Raw genomic sequence first — 18,677 nt, 5'->3', positions numbered from 1 at the left:
CCCCCCCCCCACGCCCACTGCATTGTGGAGGTGGTCCAGCTTTGAGTCTCCACAATGGCTGAAGAGGAGGGACAGATGGGGGTCTGTATGGAAGAAGGCACAAAAAGAAGGCAAGGTAGGAGGGCCCGGTCGTGTGAGAGAAGGAAGCCCGTGGTCCCCTCACACCGCTTGCCATGCAAAGTAATGGAGAGAAAAAGAGAAAGGGATGGAAAAAGAAAGAAAAGAGACGGCAAAAGGGGTGGGCAAGAGGTCGCAGTGGGATTTGGTGCTATAAGTTATGGCATATACGCTGTACAAAATACAGTATATGCCTATATGATCTAGAGCAAGCAAACTTCGCACAGGAATAATGGAGCTCATCACAAAGTCTTTTAGACTGACTAGGCTCTACTCATTAAACGTGAGGAGCTTGCTATTAAGGAAACACTTTGTGCTGTTAAGATTTTTGTTCAAATTGAAAGAAGTAGCATGACTGAGTAAAGAAGGAAAAAACACTAAAATGAGGCTGAATTTTAGATTACATACCTGCACTGTTGCGTGCAATTACACTTTTCCACCAGAGAGAAAATCCCAAAATCAAAACCAGTTTTAAACACTTGTAAATCATTGAGTGATGCTAATCTTACAGAGTTATGTATTTATAGAGAATCCAATCCAGAGATGGCACCAATCTGCAACTCAGCAGAAATTCACCAGCTGAATATGCTAGATTTAGATGGATATCAGAGACAAAAGAGAATGGCTACAGAATTGGATTGGCTTCAGTCCATCCTAAAATATGACATAATTGCTTCATTGCAAAAAACTTAAAATTAAGCAGATCACATGGTTGCCATGAGTAGCCTTATGTTGACATAAGATGCAAGTAGCTGATGACCCACTATGATGATATATCTTGAAGGTGGGAATAACTTTTAAAAAACTGCAAGCGTGCAAACTGCAAGTGGATACCTAAGGTCAGGTTATTTGGGTTGGGGGGAAAAATCTTGCTACCAGATAGCTCATCTTACTATTAGGAAGCTAAACATCATGTCTTTCTAGTCATCTACAGCAACAGCTACACTTGCAGTCAGGATTTCTTTATTGCAGTAGAGAGGACTCTGCATGATATATTTGCATAATGCATTCTGGGCATTGTAATGAGAGAACACTAATGATCGATTCTGAATTTTAAAAATTGTGAATGGCCAAAATTTACACTACGCCATCCGACACTTGCCATTGCACCAACTGCCTTGTTGCAATGGCAGCATCATATTAGAGTACCACACTCAAATTCAGTGAGTTCTTTAGAACGATCCATTCTTTTACAAAGGCAGACTGCATGGTTAGGTTTCACACACCTGAGGCAATGAGACTGACACCTGAATTCAATGATTATGAAGTGCGTCCCAGTACTTTTGTCCATTTAGTGTATATTATGTACTAGTTTCAAGTCAGTATGCCTCTTTATGGAAACTGCTTTAATAAAAATCACTCAAAGTTTCAGTATCAGTACTGGAAATGAAAACTGGTCTTGTACCACCTTTAATCCAAAAAATATGGACAGGTTGTTATAAAAGAGAGAGATTAACCACAATTGAGTTACAGACTAATAATAACTAATGAATCACATTGAAAATCCACAGAATGTATTGAGTCAGACCTTGCACTCACACCGTTGAACAAGTCTGCTGCTAAAGCTTTCTTTGCTGTGCCACCGCAGTCTGTCTACAGCTTTGAAAATTAATCTACATTGACGTTTGTCTGGTTATTCCATTTTTTAATCTACCCTGAAAGGTTGAGCTTAAGCAGACTTTTTGGGTAAACATTTTAGTGCATCTTGCAGTGGGGGAGCTTAAAGACATTATCAGTGTGGTTTTAGAGCCAATGTAAGCTACAGTATATGGCATCATAAAGGTTCTATACATAAATTCAGAACTAAATACTAATTTATGTTAATAAACAACACAAACAAACCTTGTTGACAAGGATATGATTTTAATATTTGCTACAGATTTCAGAAGATTTTTTGTATATATTCCCATCGCGTTTTCTCATGCCTAAGAAAAGGAAAAAGTCCATCCAGTGGTGGCAAAAAACGCTTTTAGACACTAACTATTGTTAAACTTTAATTAACTTCTTTACTTCAAATGTTTAACAAAATATGCTTTAGAGAAAAACCTGTTTAGCAAACCAGACTGATGTGTGCAGAAAGGCTGGAGAAGAACTCCAACCAGACTGCACTAAGAGTTTTGTAAAGCAAAGAGGTGGAAACGTCAAAGTCTGAGGCTTCTAAAGCAAACCTTTAGAAGTCTACAAGCAAATTACCTGATGCCTCCTGCAAGAATACTTTGCCAAAAACATGGTGACAGTCTTGGAATGGTCTGTTCAAAATAAATCTCTCTTTGGTTTTGGTATTTTGCGAACTTCATTATGGCACAAATGCCACAAAAATACTTTTCAGTGACGCTCTATGCAAAATTACACACTACCATGTGCTTAGCTTCAGATAAAAGATGTTCAACAAATGCAATAAAGCAAAACAAACTCTTTTCAGTACTTGTACAAATTCTTTGTCCTCTTATAGTCATGAAAAGGCCACTTTATGGACCATACTAGCGAAAACTGTGGGTAACAAAGTAGCCTATGGTTTTATTCTGTAATTGTCTACCCAACAGGATAATAAACTGAAATATCTGTTATAGCCCTGCGATGGACTGGCGACCTGTCCAGGGTGTATCCTGCCTTTCGCCCGAAGACTGCTGGGATAGGCTCCAGCATCCCCCCGCGACCCTGACGGAGAAGCGGCTTAGAAAATGGATGGATGGATGGTTGGATATCTGTTATACATTATCATAAGAAATCTGAAAAAATTTGACAAAAACACGCATCATTTTTGTATTCCAAATGACTGAACCAGCAAAGACCAGCTCTACCCTTGTTGGCCCCGTCTGCTGAACAACATAAAAAGAAGACCCAAACAGCCCCTCAGAAAGAAAACATGCAGAAAACACAGCACTGATGGAAACTTTTAGGTCAGGATCATGACAGACTTAGGTTAAGAACTAATGATAGGCACTTCTAAGGGGAAAATCATCATCACCCAAAGTCAGCCTCATGCCCTGCTGAGGCACAAGTGCATGGCCTTCAATGAGTGGCCTCCTCTACTCTTGTGAGTTTAACCCCACACTTCCAGGTGAGGGCCTCATCATTAATTTGCTCAGCATGTAATAAGCTGTGAATGGCTTTGATTATGGGGTTGGAGCTGCTCTGAGTGAAGAGGGGGGAGGAGGAGGTGCCGAGTAGAGGTGAGGGAGATGAGGGAAAGGCCCCTCCAGTGTAAGATGAGGAGCGCTGAGGGACTGAGAGGGAGGAACTGCACACACAGCAACAGATGGGCCCCAATGGCGCTCTCAGGTTGTAAACTTTCTGTTAGGAACATCTGTCCGTTTGTCCATATGCCACTCACTTGCAGGAGCTGAAACGAGTAAGCAACCCGCCACTGTTTGGAGCAGGCCTATGGGCACCCGTCAAACTCAGAGTGACGAGACAGAAAGCGACGGGCTATGAGCAAAACCAGGAACAGAGCCGATTATTGTTCTCCATTCTTTTTGTGATGATGGGGATGAAAATTAATAACAGCACTATGGTGGGCTGCTAATTGCCAATGCTAATTGCTTGATTAACATAAAGACTAAATACTGTACAAATCCCCAGCACCTGCTACAGTTGGCATTTACAAACGCAGCTGGTGCACAACACCGTATCCACGGATCAGGATTTTCAATTATGTGATGCAATTAAAAATCACAAATAGAAATTAAAACAACCAAGAAATCTATTTTGTGAATATAAGAGGACTCCTCTGAGCTCTTCCTCTTGACTGTTACATCATCTTTTTTTTTTTTTTTTTGAAAAAAATGTCTTATTTTTCTATTTGCTCCGTAGCGAGGGGATAAAGGAGAATTAAGCAGCTGATCGGGGCTCAGTGTCCAGAGCGCTGCATTAGACATTAATCCAGGACAGGGGAAGGGGGGAGATGGGATAGTACCTCTAATCCCCCCCCCTCCATCCTACCACACAAACACTTCTCTACAGCAGAAGTGACACATTATCATCCCTCAATACACAGTGAAGCAAAAAATACATTACATGCAAGACCACAGTACATCAATAAAGTTGATAAATAAAAGGGGGGCTTAAAGGGGAATTTCACTGTTCATTTTTTTTAGATTGTATTAACTTGACTTCACAACAGCTCAAAATGAAATTCACTGTTTTAGAATAACTTGCAATTAGAACTGTTTACAGTGATGGTAATACAAACCAGACTACTGAAGAGTTCTATTGCCTTCAAAGCTATATCAAGTTACAAAGCTGCAAGTTACTGCATGAAACTTATGTAAATGCTCAGATGAGTGACCTAAAATGTGGTTTTGTAAAAGTCATAGCAAAGCAGTATGCATAAGGTACTGCAAGACAACTCCACCTCTTAGAAGTACCATTCATTATACCATTATCAACAATACATACAACACAAGCATATTCAATAGTAAGTACGATACATACACCTTTTTTGGTTGTAGATATTGTGAACATTGTCCTATGACCACCACTAAACAAATTCAAGTTGGTTACTTTCTCTACAATGAATCATTTCACACAAAACTACTCAGAATTATTTTGGTTACATCACAATTAAAATATGCAAAAACTATCAGTAATGATAGTTATAATGATAACTGAGCAGTAGCACTAACATTCACCTGATCATCACTTTAAATGACAAACTTTGTCTTCTCCCTTTCCTCCCCTATACGAAGAGGTCTCCACAGTGACAGATGTTGCTGGGGCAACAGTTGGTATTGAGAAGGAGGGGCTTAAGACCATCTGCCCAGGGTCAAGGTTTGGAGGGGGGGGGCTCCCCCACCCCCTCCCAAAAAAAAAAAAAAAAAAAAAAAAAAAAAAAAACAGCTAGTGTCAACTTCAGATAAATGGCTAGAACTGTGGTAAACATTTCATTTATTCAGTTATGTAGCTGCAGGCCTGCGCTCTTGCTTTGTGGGAAGGTGGAGCAAATATGTAAAAGAACCAGAGTTCTTCAGAACTTGCTCTGTTGTATTTAAACTAAACACTGCATGACACTGCCTCCTTGTGGTGAACTGATAACTGTACAAGCAAGGCAACCATTTCTTTGCATTAAATGAAAATGGTGCTATAAAAGGGTGTAAAAGCAATTTATTTAAGTTAATGATTGAAGATCAAGCACAAAAGCAATACATTTAAAAAGAAATCAAGTTGCAATTTCAAAAATAACTCGCAGATTTTTGCTGATATTTTCCACTTCATCACGGAAATGTGCAATCTTCATGTGTACCATTTTCCTCTGGGAAGAAAAAGAATTGGCATTAGAAAGTTAAAGAACAAGTTCACAGGTGTCTTTGCATTAGTTTTAAATGCAAACTGAACAATAAAGGATCCTAAACTGTTCCTGGCATCGATGTGTGGTATACATACATACATACTTCTTAAAACAGCACACTCCTACTTACTATGTAGTTGCGGATGCGCCCATGCTCCAGATGGAAAAACTCGATAGCTGCAAGCTCATCCCAAGATTTCATCTGAAGGAACGCACAGTCTGGTGAGCGCTTGGCGTGCTCAGACCTTTTAAATTCAGACAGAGTGAAAGAACAAAAGGTAGACAAGGTGACACCATGTACACCCCTTCTAATGCACTTTCCCACCTCCAGACCTGTAGTTCACCACCTGCACTGCAGCTTTGCGTTTCCCTGCCTTAACAGATCCAATATACACTGCTCAAAAAAAAATAATGGGAACACTCAACACATCCTAGATCTGAATGAATTAAATACTCATTGAATATTTTGTTCTGTACAAAGTTGAATGTGCTGACAACAAAATCACAAATCATCAATGGAAATCAAATTTATTAACCAATGGAGGCCTGGATTTAGAGTCACACAAAGTAGAAACACACTACAGGCTGATCCAACTTTGATGTGATGTCCTTAAAACAAGTCAAAATGAGGCTCAGTATTGTGTGTGGCCTCCACGTGCCTGTATGACCTCCCTACAACGCCTGGGCATGCTCCTGATGAGGTGGCGGATGGTCTCCTGAGGGATCTCCTCCCAGACTTGGACTAAAGCATTCGCCAACTCCTGGACAGTCTGTGGTGCAACGTGGCGTTGGTGGATGGAGCAAGACATGATGTCCCAGATGTGCTCAATCGGATTCAGGTCTGGGGAACGGGCGGGCCAGTCCACAGCTTCAATGCCTTCATCTTGCAGGAACTGCTGACACACTCCAGCCGCATGAGGTCTAGCATTGTTCTGCATTAGGAGGAACCCAGGGCCAACCGCACCAGCATATTGTCTCACAAGGGGTCTGAGGATCTCATCTCGGTACCTAATGGCAGTCAGGCTACCTCTGGCGAGCACATGGAGGGCTGTGCGGCCCTCCAAAGAAATGCCACCCCACACCGTTACTGACCCACTGCCAAACCGGTCATGCTGAAGGATGTTGCAGGCAGCAGATCGCTCTCCACGGCGTCTCCGGACTCTGTCACATGTGCTCAGTGTGAACCTGCTTTCATCTGTGAAGACACAGGGCGCCAGTGGTGAATTAGCCAATCCTGGTGTTCTCTGGCAAATGCCAAGCGTTCTGCACGGTGTTGGGCTGTGAGCAAAACCCCCATCTGTGGACGTCGGGCCCTCATACCATTCTCATGGAGTCGGTTTCTAACTGTTTGTGCAGACATGCACATTTGTGGCCTGTTGGAGGTCATTTTGCAGGGCTCTGGCAGTGCTCCTCCTGTTCCTCCTTGCACAAAGGCAGAGGTAGCTGCTGGGTTGTTGCCCTCCTACTGCCTCCTCCATGTCTCCTGGTAGCACCTCCAGCCTCTGGACACTACGCTGACAGACACAGCAAACCTTCTTGCCACAGCTCGCATTGATGTGCCATCCTGGAGCTGCACTACCTGAGCCACTTGTGTGGGTTGTAGAGTCCGTCTCATGCTACCACGAGTGTGAAAGCACCACCACCATTCAAAAGTGACCAAAACATCAGCCAGAAAGCATAGGCACTGAGAAGTGGTCTGTGGTCCCCACCTGTAGAACCACTCCTTTACTGAGTGTGTCTTGCTATTTGCCAATAATTTCCACCTGTTGTCTGTTCCATTTGCACAACAGCTGTGAAACTGATTGTCAGTGTTGCTTCCTAAGTGGACAGTTTGATTTCACAGAAGTTTGATTTACTTGGAGTTATATTGTGTTTAAATGTTCCCTTTATTTTTTTGAGCAGTGTAGTTCAAGTCAGACTTGATTAACTAGTGACGTGAGAGTTGCAGGTAAACCATGAAACTGCAGTGCAGACAGACTACATGATTTTGGTTTTTTTTTTTGCATTAGAGCAGGAATCTAAGTGTTTACATGCTGAAATCTCTCAAATAGTCTTCACATGGACCTGGGTCTCCCATTTTATTTCCCCAAGCTTAGGTCAAAGACCTTGGTCAGAACATGATAAATCAAACCATGCTGGTTATATACACACAGCTTTGTTAGACCAGCAGGTATGGCTAATTTGTACTGAACCATTAGTGTGCATGTAAACAGTATCTGTTAATGAAAGTGACAAGAAGCCTACCAAGGAACATCTTGAGGCTCCCAGCCCTCAAGCTCTTTGAGGCAGTAGAAACAGCATACCACATCAGGCTCATTCTCACTGGGACAGTGCACGAAACCTGCCTTGGCCATCTGAAGGCAAAGAGAGACACGTAAATACACATGACTGGCAAAAGACATTTGGAACGAGCAGTTGTGCTACAATGGGGCCTTTGCTTCATCTGATGTTTTGTTTAATTAGTTAACAGTAAAAATCACATTTTCCTATAGCAGTGAAATGTTGCCTCATTGAGGAATTGCTCTTCAGACTGAAGGTGAATGTGCTATAATATAGTTCTACACAGATTCTTCTGCTCTTACAAGCTTGGACATTGTAACAGCAGAACCATTTTGGTGCCATTTTCAAAGAAAAAGTTTATAGACCTCTATGCAGCACATTCCCCATCAATCTAAAGAGCCATCTCACCATGCAATTGTCTTTACTAAAGAGCCCCTGAAGAGCCACCTTTTTAAGATTCTCTAAGCTTTTTAAATAGGCCCAGCTCTTTTTCCACAACTCGGAACAACTGAGCTCAACCTACAGGTCAACTGGAAGTACAGCTACTACAAATCATAAGTTCAGCTGCTTAGCGGTCTTTTGAGCCATGTGGGAGACCGAGCTCTACATAAATCTGTAGGCAGGATATTCTGATTGCCTAAATCACATGAAGCTGAAGTTGGCTCCTTATTCACCAGCTTCATGCTCGAATCTCATTCCACCTTAAATGGTGCAGCAGTCACATTCTGGCACCTGAATCGGCCCAATCAGGCACGATTTAAGGTGGAGCAGGAAAATTCAAAGAACAATACAGCAAACAGAAACCCGATTTCAAAACAAGTTTGAACTACACGCAGATATTAAATGAGCACCATTTTCCCCCAATCTGCCCTTTTGATGGCCTGGATCCATAATCTGTAGTGTTTAAGAGTTTTTGAATTCTAGTCCTAAAAGTTTAAATCAGTGTCATGTTTGATCAGGAGGTCAGTGAACAGCCAGTGAGCTGCTCCTCTCGTCAACCAATCAGCCCTCAGTAGCAGTAATGATCGCGTCCTGCTGCTGTAGAAAAATGGAGACACGCAAGTAGGTTTTCTTTGCGAAATACAAACTTCTGTTTTCTACAATTAAAGGAAAATTCGGGGGGAAAATCAATAGAAACTTAACTTTGTTTTATGCCACTCAACTCTCCCCATTCACTGAGGACTCGCTCGCGGGCGCCCTCTGCTGTTTTGCAGCCATGTTTTTGATTAAAAAGTGGCACAGAGGAAGACGCCAGGTTCCTCGTCAACCAGCTCTGATCTGGTTGAACTTACGTGAACTTAGAGAAGCTGCACGTAAATCTAACATTATGGGTATCCCCAATCTGAGTACTATATGGTACATTAGCTGTGTACAACTCATTCCAGTGCATTATTGGATTGTTTGAGTGCTGTGGGCCTACTGCACAATTTTATCTAGACACCACTACGAAGCGGCAGGACCTTAGAATAGTGCATTATATAGTGAATAGGGCACAGTTTCGGACACATGTGAAATGTGCTTTTCCCCCCTCAAATAGTACTAATTCAGAAGAACATTCACACCTGGAAGCAGTTAAACCAAGAAGGAAACACATGAAGCATGCAGGGACGCGAACTCAGACGGGGCTTCGAGCATAGCCGAGTTCAAAAACGCGTCAAGACATTTCATAACGCAACGCAAGCTGCATAGTGAGCGTTACACCAGGGGGCGCTACAGCGACAGCCAAGCCCGTACAAGCGGTTTTATACCGAGAACATGTTCTCAACTGCTATAGCGGACGAGCAGCTGAGATTCACATAAAAACGATACTCTATCGTCTTTTCATCCCCACAGAAGAGGTAAAGCAGCTCGCTTCCCTTTACCATCAACCGGCACAGTAACATAAGAATTTGTACAGATGGACCGAGCGCCGTCATCCGCCTTACTTGAGTTCTGGACTAACTTTAACAAAAAAGGCGCCGTTTGAACAAGTTGACGGTGGGCAAACTCGTGCTGAAACCGACAGAAGACACAAAACGAGAGAGTCATGTTCAGCTTAGCAATGTTGGTGAATGCATTAGCGAGTTGCGGCCGGTTGTAACGACAGTTTTGAACGAGTGGCACCTTTACGGTAAATTAGCCACCCCAGCTAACGTTAGCTAGCCGAGAACGCGTTCGCCACAAACGAGGTTATTTTTTCATATAAAGGATGATGTTCCTGTATCTTTGCGGTAGAAGCTGGCGCATTTTACTCACCAGCTCAGGTGTACATTGACAGTCTTCGCGAAAAGGCCAGTCGGAGAAAGTCTGTAAGCGCTTCTCGAAGCTGTACATTTGGTCAAAACACAGGAATCGGCACGAGAGTATTTCAGCATGAGACATGTTGACACAAGCGTTACATAAAACTAGCCACTGTACGTGAACAGAGCGGCCCAGAGAACTGCTCAGTCACACAAAAGCTCTAACCAGCAAAGATGAGGATCTAGTTTAGTTCTCACGACTGATTAAGGGGTTTCAGCTGAACCGCCCACGTGATAACTCAACATTTCAACTACAGCCGCTTCACGTACGTCAGAGCAGTCAGACTAAAGTGCACTTTTCCTTTCTTTTCAGACATACAACTACAGCTTAGGTTAATGTTTCTCAGCCCTGTTTCTGGAGATCCGCTGCACACACACATGATCCACCTAATCAGCTCATTATTGAGTTGAAGTGGGTGTGTTAAAGGAGGACAATGAGCAGGGCAATGGGCCTCCAGGACTAGGCCTGAGAAACCCTCGCTTAGGTGACACTGCTGATTCAAATATGTCATAAAATTGTCAGAAGGCTTAACTGTTGAGGTTGTTGGTCGCTGTTCCTGAATTAGGAGGGCTTCAGGTCAGGCTTCCAGGTTTTGTCTTCTAAGTGTGTCACTGGAAGTAGCTGCTGAGGCATGAGAGGATCATTTGAGAGGAAAGCTTTTCGGTCCAAATATAAAGGCACACGTGTGCAGTTTTAGCTCCACTTATTGCCCTGCCATCTTCTACAGAGACCAGACTGTCTGTAATGTGATCCACATGCCTCTCAGTTACTTTATAGCTTCAAAATAAACAACAGTACCAAAAATAATATGATAAAGCTGCAACTCAGAAGACTGTGCTGTATTTGAAGTAGAAGCCGCTTAGTAATACAAAACTGAAAAGGATTCTCTTATTATTACTACTACTTTACATGATTTAAAATCTGCTATGGACTGGAGACCTGTCCAGGGTGTATCCTGCCTTCCGCCCGATGACCGCTGGGATAGGCTCCAGTACCCCTTATGTACTTATGTTCCATTCAACATGTTCACAAACATTTGTTGGGCAACTCTTATAAACAGTTCACAGTCTGGAGATGTGTGTCATTAAGTCGCCTGTGTAGTCTCACGCATTCCTTTTATCCATTGCACCTGAAGCTGATCGGGAAGTGATAGGATAGGCCTTTTTCACAGGCCTTTTTCCGGTCAACTTATTTCCCGGTTTCCGCGGCATTCCACTACGAATATGGCTGCATTTCATTATTCATACTCCCGTGCTTTAGGCAGGACGATGTGTTCAGAATTGTGGAAGAGCTATCGAGCACCAAACATGCAAAACTCGATAAGGGATATAAATTCTTTTTTTGAGCACTTTATTTTTGATTATGAGGGTAAATCGTAAGCTGGTTCCCAGTGTTGTAGCTACCTTACTTAATGTCACAGATAGGATGAGTAATGTTAGGTAGTTTCATCATTTAGAGATCTTTAAATATGTGTCTGTTTAAGAAGTAAATAAACAGTGGCTAACATGAATTGTTGTGTTAAATTGTATCCTTCTCAGTGTCCAATGCTATAGACAGGGAGATCCAAGTAAGGGCTCGGTGTTACCAGTCCTTAAAGAAAAGCGAGGAACCACAGAGACTAGAGGTCCCAAGGCTTGAAAGAAGTTTGAAGGAGTTTAACCAGTTTATTGTTACGACATTGCAGTTCACAAACCCATTTTAATGTATGCAGTTAGAGTTACTGTTTTATAAGATAATTCACTATTAGGTTTTTATGTAGCACATGTAGTCACACATCTTTCCAGTAACCATCTGGGTCACGGAATGATGATTCTTTGATGCCAGTCTCAAGGGTCCCGTACACAAGCCATGATTTCATTACATAACAAAAAACCCACGCATACATGGGTAGAACATGAAAACTCAACACACATGACTGTTCAAATGTAGTACAAAGCTAAATGAAAATAAATAAACGTGTATTATTACAATGGGAGCAGACTACAGTTGTTTTTGAAATTTTAAGGGTATATTTTAATAACAGCATTTCACACACAATGTAAGTAATGGTTGCCTCTTATATAGGTTATATATATTATATATAATACATATATATATTATATATGCCTGCCCTCCTTGGTTTGTTCTTCCTCCTCTATCCTCCACCACCCCCTCCTCCTTGTTAGTAGAGTCTCCAAGACGAGGCAGGCCCTCTCTCTGCTATACACAGACTGCCTTGCTTGTTGACTCCAGCTGAAGCAACATGGTACTGCAGCCCCTTTTCACCCATGTTTTTCCCTTCAGTGTAACGTAGATGTCCGACAGGTTGAAATGAGCGATGCACACGTGCATGCTATTTCGGATTACTTTGAATGTCGGCTTCTCGCTCTTTTTCATTGCGATTAACCATTTCTGTCTGAGCTTATCAGATGGAAATAAATGAAAACTCAAAACTGGAAATGATTTTACACAGAACTTCCCAAACCAGAAATCTTGACCCCGGAAAATAGAGAAAATAGAGAAAGGCTCATTGACCTCACTTGATATCCACAGAAACGAGTAGAATGACTCAAATTGTGTGTACTGTCAATGGCTCAGGTATTATAGGTGTTAAGTAAATAGAGGGTAATCTTATCCTCTCTAGTATAACTTTGCATTTGAGACTTAAACATTGAGTCTGACTTTCTTTTGGAGCCTCTGAGTGTGATGTTAATACATAAAGATGTTGGACTGGGTTCAAAAACTTCTGTGACATCCAACCAAACACCCCTGACTTTTAAATGACTATTTTCGGTTTTACAGGGTGACTCACAGCTACACACATACTCCACATTTTAGTGTGTTTTTTTTCTACTGAATACTAATTCTTTCAATTAAAAAAAAACTAACATACTCCAGCTTTAAGAATTTCTTGTTTAGACTAACTGCTTGATAGAAGATTCTTTTTAAGGGAAATGCTGTTAATAGGCTAAATGAATTATGGATTTTTTAAATGAGAAATGATAAGAGAATGTCGTACTCCTGATATTATCCATCACAGTGTATTGTATGACCTGATAGCCAATAATACATGAATCCACCTGACATCTAAAGTCATAAAATGTTTGAAGGGCTCCCTCTGCTGGTGGAAATGATTATATAGCAGTAATGGAATTGCCTCTGTTACTTCAACAATGCAGGTAACTAGTGCAATTTTTATAAAACAAATAAATAATTTATTCATGGTCTGGTGTGATCGCTTGGTCATCTGGTGCTAGAGAACTGTACCCAGTAGTCAAGATGTAATCATGAATTGCGGTCTAGGAGCAGCAGACAATTTTAATGGTTTGTGGTGTGAACATTTGGGAGCTGTTTATGATAGGGAGACACGGAGAAGGCCTGTGACTGCCGCTGTGTTCCTGTAACTCTATCCTCCCTGCCCTAGCTGCTGAAATGTGCTTACTGGTCCAAAATGCAGCTTCTCAAACCCCCTGTGCCCTTCTCCCACAAAGTCGTGCTCAGTGTGTGGCCTAGAGCAGTACTTATATACTCTGCACTAGGCTTTACTGCTTCTCTGTCTGTACCAGATTAACAGTTTCTTCCAAGTTGAATTAATTTTCAGAGATGTTTAAAATTCATGTACAGTGCATTGATGATTTGGCCATTTCATCTTGTTTTTATGCTCTTTGATCATCTTCTTGCATCTGCTGAGAGGAGCTACAATGTTGTATGTCACTTGATATTCTGTCTAGTGTTTCATATTAGACATGACATTTGCCACATTCATTTTGAGGCTTGGCTTCTGTGGGTTTGACCCTTCACAGTCCGAATGGATGAGTCATAAACTGAAATGAACTACTGTAGATGTTGTCCATAGTGGCAAAGAAACCGTCATGCAGAGTGACTGGAATTTTCCTCATATGTAACAGCAGTTGGAAAGTTTGATGGAATCATTAATGAAAAGTAGAGGACACTGGACTTGTTCGCTTTACTGCTATTGTGGCACAAGTGGCCTTTTACCTTTATGCTCTTCTCCAGTAATATTGTGACATAAGAACTTGTGAACTCAGTGTACATTAATATGGTAATATTTTATTCCAATGACTTTTGGACTTGCATTTGTTTTGGTCCATTAATTGCAAAATATCCATAGAATGTAAAGAAGTGACTGCATTTATTTTGCCTTTGAAATACACAGTTGTATGCAGTCATTTGAGCATCCTGGTCAGATAGTGTGTTTTGTTGATTTTCTGAATGCAATTAAGTGAAGACATCCTTTACATGTTTTAATGCACAATTATGGTATATTTGAATTCAAATAGCATGGTAAGTCAGCAAGTAATAAAACGTATAATGTAGCCATTATATTTTATTTTTTACAATATGTTAAACTCATAAGAAATAATCGCTGCACACTAAATGTGTGAACTTATTTTCAATTAGAAAATTAGCTGAACAAAATTTGACTTGGGTGTTTACACTTCTGTACACAATTGTTTATAACCCTGCACAGCAGCAGCTACACGCACTGAAATTGCAGAAGATTAAAACACAGTAAAGCCCATTAAATCTATTTCTTTTGTCATGAAAATAGTTTTTTAATGCTGTAAAAATATGAAAAAAATCCAGTAAGTTAGTTTTGAGTCTCGCTCTCCTGAGACCAGATATTCACTCCCCTCTGCAGAGGAGACGCTTTGATGGAGCAGATTGGAAAGTGGTGAATGTTTGCGGCGAACTGTGATTCTACATGCATTGCATCACAGTGCCCTGGGGAAAGATTAAAGGGCAATCACACCAAATTTCTGCATAATTCAATCACTGATATTTACACAAAATCATCCAGAATGGTTTGATGTGAAACCAGTTGTAGAGGACATTAGTTAATTGTAGAGGAAATGATGCTACAGATTTCTTTACAGTGGTGGAGATATGATCCAGGTGTTTCAGTGTGTATTGGGGTGCACCGATTATTCGATTTAGTCGACTAAAATCGGCGACCAAATTAGTTGGCAACTAATTTAGCAGTCGATTAGTTGGTGACGTCATTACGCGTCTTTCTCTCCCTCACTAGGAACGTTTTGACATTAAACGCTTCTTGGAGAGTTAACGAGAGCACAATGACAGCCTCATGAACAAAATCTCGAAAGGTGTGCGATCAAAACTTAGAAAAAAGGTTGTCAGTAGAGCTGTTTGTAAAGCCGAGCTTGGCTGGCACGGAGCACATCTTCCATGCTGGAGCGTGTGAAGAGGAAACTCGGCAGCTACCGGACGGCGAAGAATCGTCGCGGGAAGATGCGCCGCGTCCTAAACTGCATACTAGCTCACTATATAGTGTGTAAAAATAGCGCATATACCATTAGAAGTGCACTCAACAGGGTAATGTGTGAAACACAGAAGTGTGTGGTTCGAGACGCGGCGATAGTTGTGCTAGCGAGCTAGTTAGCTAATGTTAGTGTTAACTTCCGTCCTTTTGTCGAGCTGTAACATTTTCTATTTCGAAATGCAGGTTATCTGGTATCGTTAATGGAGCTGGAACAGAGAAGCAAGTAACTATTATTCACAGCGACCCTGTCCATTTTACAGATAACATTTACAGTTGTAAACACTGCATCGTCTTAACGTCGACACAGGAGGTCCCAGCAAGTTTCTGTTCTCCGCCAACGTTTGGCTCCACTCGCTAACCGTTTAAGGAGGTAGTTCTTCGTGAACACGCAGGGCAGCTGGACAAAGGGACACGTTGAAATTTACACAAAATCGTTCAAATTTAATTGTTCATAGAGAACGTTCTCCACTTTCCAATCCGCTCCATCAGAGTATCTGCTCTCAGGAGAGCGAGACTCAAGTGTAGCTATTATTTTATCCAAATAACCAGTAGAACCTACGTGTTCCCTATGTTTTTATCTGTAATGTTGAAAATGGCACAATAGTGTTGAATCTGAGGAGAAAAAACAGTTTGTGTGCTGTTTAGTCATACAAGGCTCTACATGTATCTTTCCACTGCCAATGTATTTAAAATATTTTAGGCCAAAATGTCCAAATGTCAGGCAGCATATTTGTAATCATCTGTGATGTAGCTTTGAGAGGCATCAGTCTCTTTAGACGTCTGGTTCCTATCATCACTACTGTGAACAGTTCTGACTCGGTGAAACAGCACAACGGCAACTACTGTGAATGACTTCTCAATCATTTTATTACGTAGAAACTTTGGAAAACTGACGGAATGGCACTGCAGTTTTTCCACATCTCCAAAGCTGAAGATATGTTTGTTGCGTTGGGTGTACTGTATGTCTCTGTACCGTATGTCTTTCCATGCCTTCATTGACACTTGACTCTTCTCCCTGTCACCCACCAACCCCCACTGCGCTGCTCTCCAACCCCGTCACTCTCTCTCCTTCTCTATCTCTCCCGCTCTCCCCTTCCTGACACAGTTGTCCTCACTTATTAAGGTTCTGCTGTGATTAGCTGCTGGAATGTCTTGCACTTGTTCTGTATTCTCAGTGTGGTGAGATCGAGTGGAGGGAGAGAGAGGAGGGACGCAAAGGGGGCAATGTGTTTGCTCACTCTTTTCTCTTCACAGCATGGCCTGTGTCTCTGCAAATGCGTGCTGCCAGGTGCGGGAAAGTTCCTCACTTTCACTTGCAGCTGACCAGAGTTCACAAGGAACAGTCTGCTTCTCTGTTCAACAAGCTTGTTGAAGGTACTTTGCAACCCACAAGGTGTTCATGCCAGAGAGGACCTCTACGAGACGTTTTTTTTGTCAGGGTGGAAGCAGAAAGCCTTGAGGGTGTGAAAGAGGAGAACTAGAGGAAGGGAAGAGGCAGAGGAAGAGAGTTTAATGTGGGGCTCAGGTAAGAACGTCCATTTATTTCCTGTGGCAGCTTGTGTGGAACAGTAGACTGCTGTGCAAAGTAGATGACCCTCTACACCTGAAAGGGATCTTTGGGACAAATTCCTGGAACCTCTTTATTAAATAACCTTTCAATTGATTGTTCTTTTTTAAAATGAGATGTGTGAATGTGAAGAACCTTTTAAAAGGTTACAGAAACCTCTACATATTGTACATGTTCTATACCAATTAAAAGTCTTAATACCACACATCAATCCCAGAACCATTTAGGAACCCTTGTAAGAGTGTACTCTTAATTACATAGTATGGTATTTAAGAACCATGTTTGTGTCCTTAGAGGACCTTCCCATGGAACTAGTTTTATAAATGAAATGTGTTTTAAAGAACCTTTCAAATAAAGAGTTCTATACCATATGTCCAAGCCCAGAACCTTTGCTTTTGGGGGCAGTCATGGGCTGGAGGTTAGGGATCCAGCCCTGTGACCGGAAGGTTGCCGGTTCGATCCCCAGGGCCGACAGTCCATGACTGAGGTGTCCTTGAGCAAGACACCTAACCCCCAACTGCTCCCCGGGCGCCGTGAATAGGGCTGCCCACCGCTCCGGGCAAGTGTGCTCACTGCCCCCTAGTGTGTGTGTGCTCACTAGTGTGTATGTGGTGTTTCACTTCACAGATGGGTTAAATGTGGAGGTGGAATTTCCCTTGTTGTGGGATCAAAAAAGTATCACTTAATCAAGAGTGTACTCTTAATTATAAAGTGAAGAACAAATTTTGGTACCCTAATGAACTTTTCCAAGGCACCAAATTTCTTATTTTGATGTGTGAGCATTTTTAAGGGTGTACTCTCATTTAGAAGTCACATTATAGTAGAACCACTTTTGGTTCCCTGTCAAACTTGTCAGTGGGTGGTTGTTTAACTTTTCACAGAATGTAAAGGTTCTAAACCGATTTAAAGGACCAAATGTCCAAGCCAAGAACCACTTCGGCACCATTTTTACGACAGCACTCTTAATTACAAATAGCACAACTACTTTTAGTTCCCTTAAGTACTCTAAAGAGACATTTTGTAAATTAGAAGTGTGAGTGTTAGGAGGTCTGTTAAGGTTACAGGATCCACATAATGTGAAGGTTCTATAAGAATATAGGCCCTAGTTGCAAACCTCAAGGCCAGTGACCTTTTTTTTCAAAGAGTGTATTCTTATTAAAAAATGTACACTGTAAAACAGAGGTGCTCAATCCTGGTCCTGGAGATCTACCACCCTGGAATGTTCAGATCCAACTCATCTCGCTCTAATGCCCCTAAAGAACTGCGTTGCCTGGATCAGGTGTGCTAGATTAGGGTTGGAGCTGAAATCTGCAGGGTAGTAGATCTCCAGGAGCAGGACTGGGCATCCCGAATATAGAAGAACCATTTTTGGTTCCCTAAAGAGCACTGCTGTAAAACCAATTTTGGATGCACAATGTGTGAATGTCATATGTAGTTTAAAGAACTTTCTGGAGAAAGTAAAGGTTCTGTACCAATTTAAGGTCATTCCTAGAACCATACTTTCAATCCAAGAAGTGTTTAGTGGCATTTTCTTTGCACAGTGTAGCTACAGTAGGACAGTGCAGCTGAACAGTGTAGGGTCAGTATTGCTTTGAAATTTGCCGTTCTTAGACGTAAAGCCTCGTCAACAGATTAACAGTCCTTATAGTAGTGGGCAGTATGGTGGTTCATTTGGTGTACCAGTTGAAATTCTTTTTAAGGTAGTAGTTTTGTCATTACACTTACATTGGTATGCAAACAAATGTAGATAACGCAACATACAAACAGTGCAAAACACACTGATTCCCTCACCTCTTGTGTAGTGAGCTGCAGCTATAAGTTAGTCCAGTTTAGAACAGCCTAGCATAGAGACTAGCTGGCTTTCC

The 18,677-nt window shown here is 41.7% G+C and overlaps 1 protein-coding gene across 1 annotated transcript; it reads right to left on the bottom strand.

Moving 5' to 3' along the window:
• Positions 1-5,202: 5,202 nt before the first annotated feature.
• birc5b (baculoviral IAP repeat containing 5b) lies at positions 5,203-10,296 on the bottom strand. Its single transcript, XM_017706268.2, has 4 exons — positions 9,920-10,296; positions 7,649-7,758; positions 5,535-5,649; positions 5,203-5,368 (listed from the first exon to the last, which is right to left on the bottom strand). The coding sequence occupies exons 1-4, from the start codon at positions 10,043-10,045 to the stop codon at positions 5,276-5,278; spliced, it is 444 nt and encodes a 147-aa protein (XP_017561757.1). The 5' UTR covers positions 10,046-10,296; the 3' UTR covers positions 5,203-5,275.
• Between the last annotated feature and the right edge of the window lie 8,381 nt (positions 10,297-18,677).

Source organism: Pygocentrus nattereri, chromosome 9, assembly GCF_015220715.1.
Source record: "Pygocentrus nattereri isolate fPygNat1 chromosome 9, fPygNat1.pri, whole genome shotgun sequence".
Taxonomy (NCBI): Eukaryota; Metazoa; Chordata; class Actinopteri; order Characiformes; family Serrasalmidae; genus Pygocentrus; species Pygocentrus nattereri.
Note: the sequence above shows the minus strand (reverse complement) of the source record. Positions and strands in the feature narration are given on the sequence as shown.

Coding starts and splice junctions, on each gene's coding strand:
- birc5b (XM_017706268.2), bottom strand. CDS start 10,045: ATGTCTCATGCTGAAATACTCTCGTGCCGATTCCTGTGTTTTGACCAA. Junction 5,650..7,648: donor GAGCCTCAAGATGTTCCTTG/GTAGGCTTCTTG, acceptor TGAATTTAAAAG/GTCTGAGCACGCCAAGCGCT. Junction 5,369..5,534: donor GGCGCATCCGCAACTACATA/GTAAGTAGGAGT, acceptor TTTTCTTCCCAG/AGGAAAATGGTACACATGAA.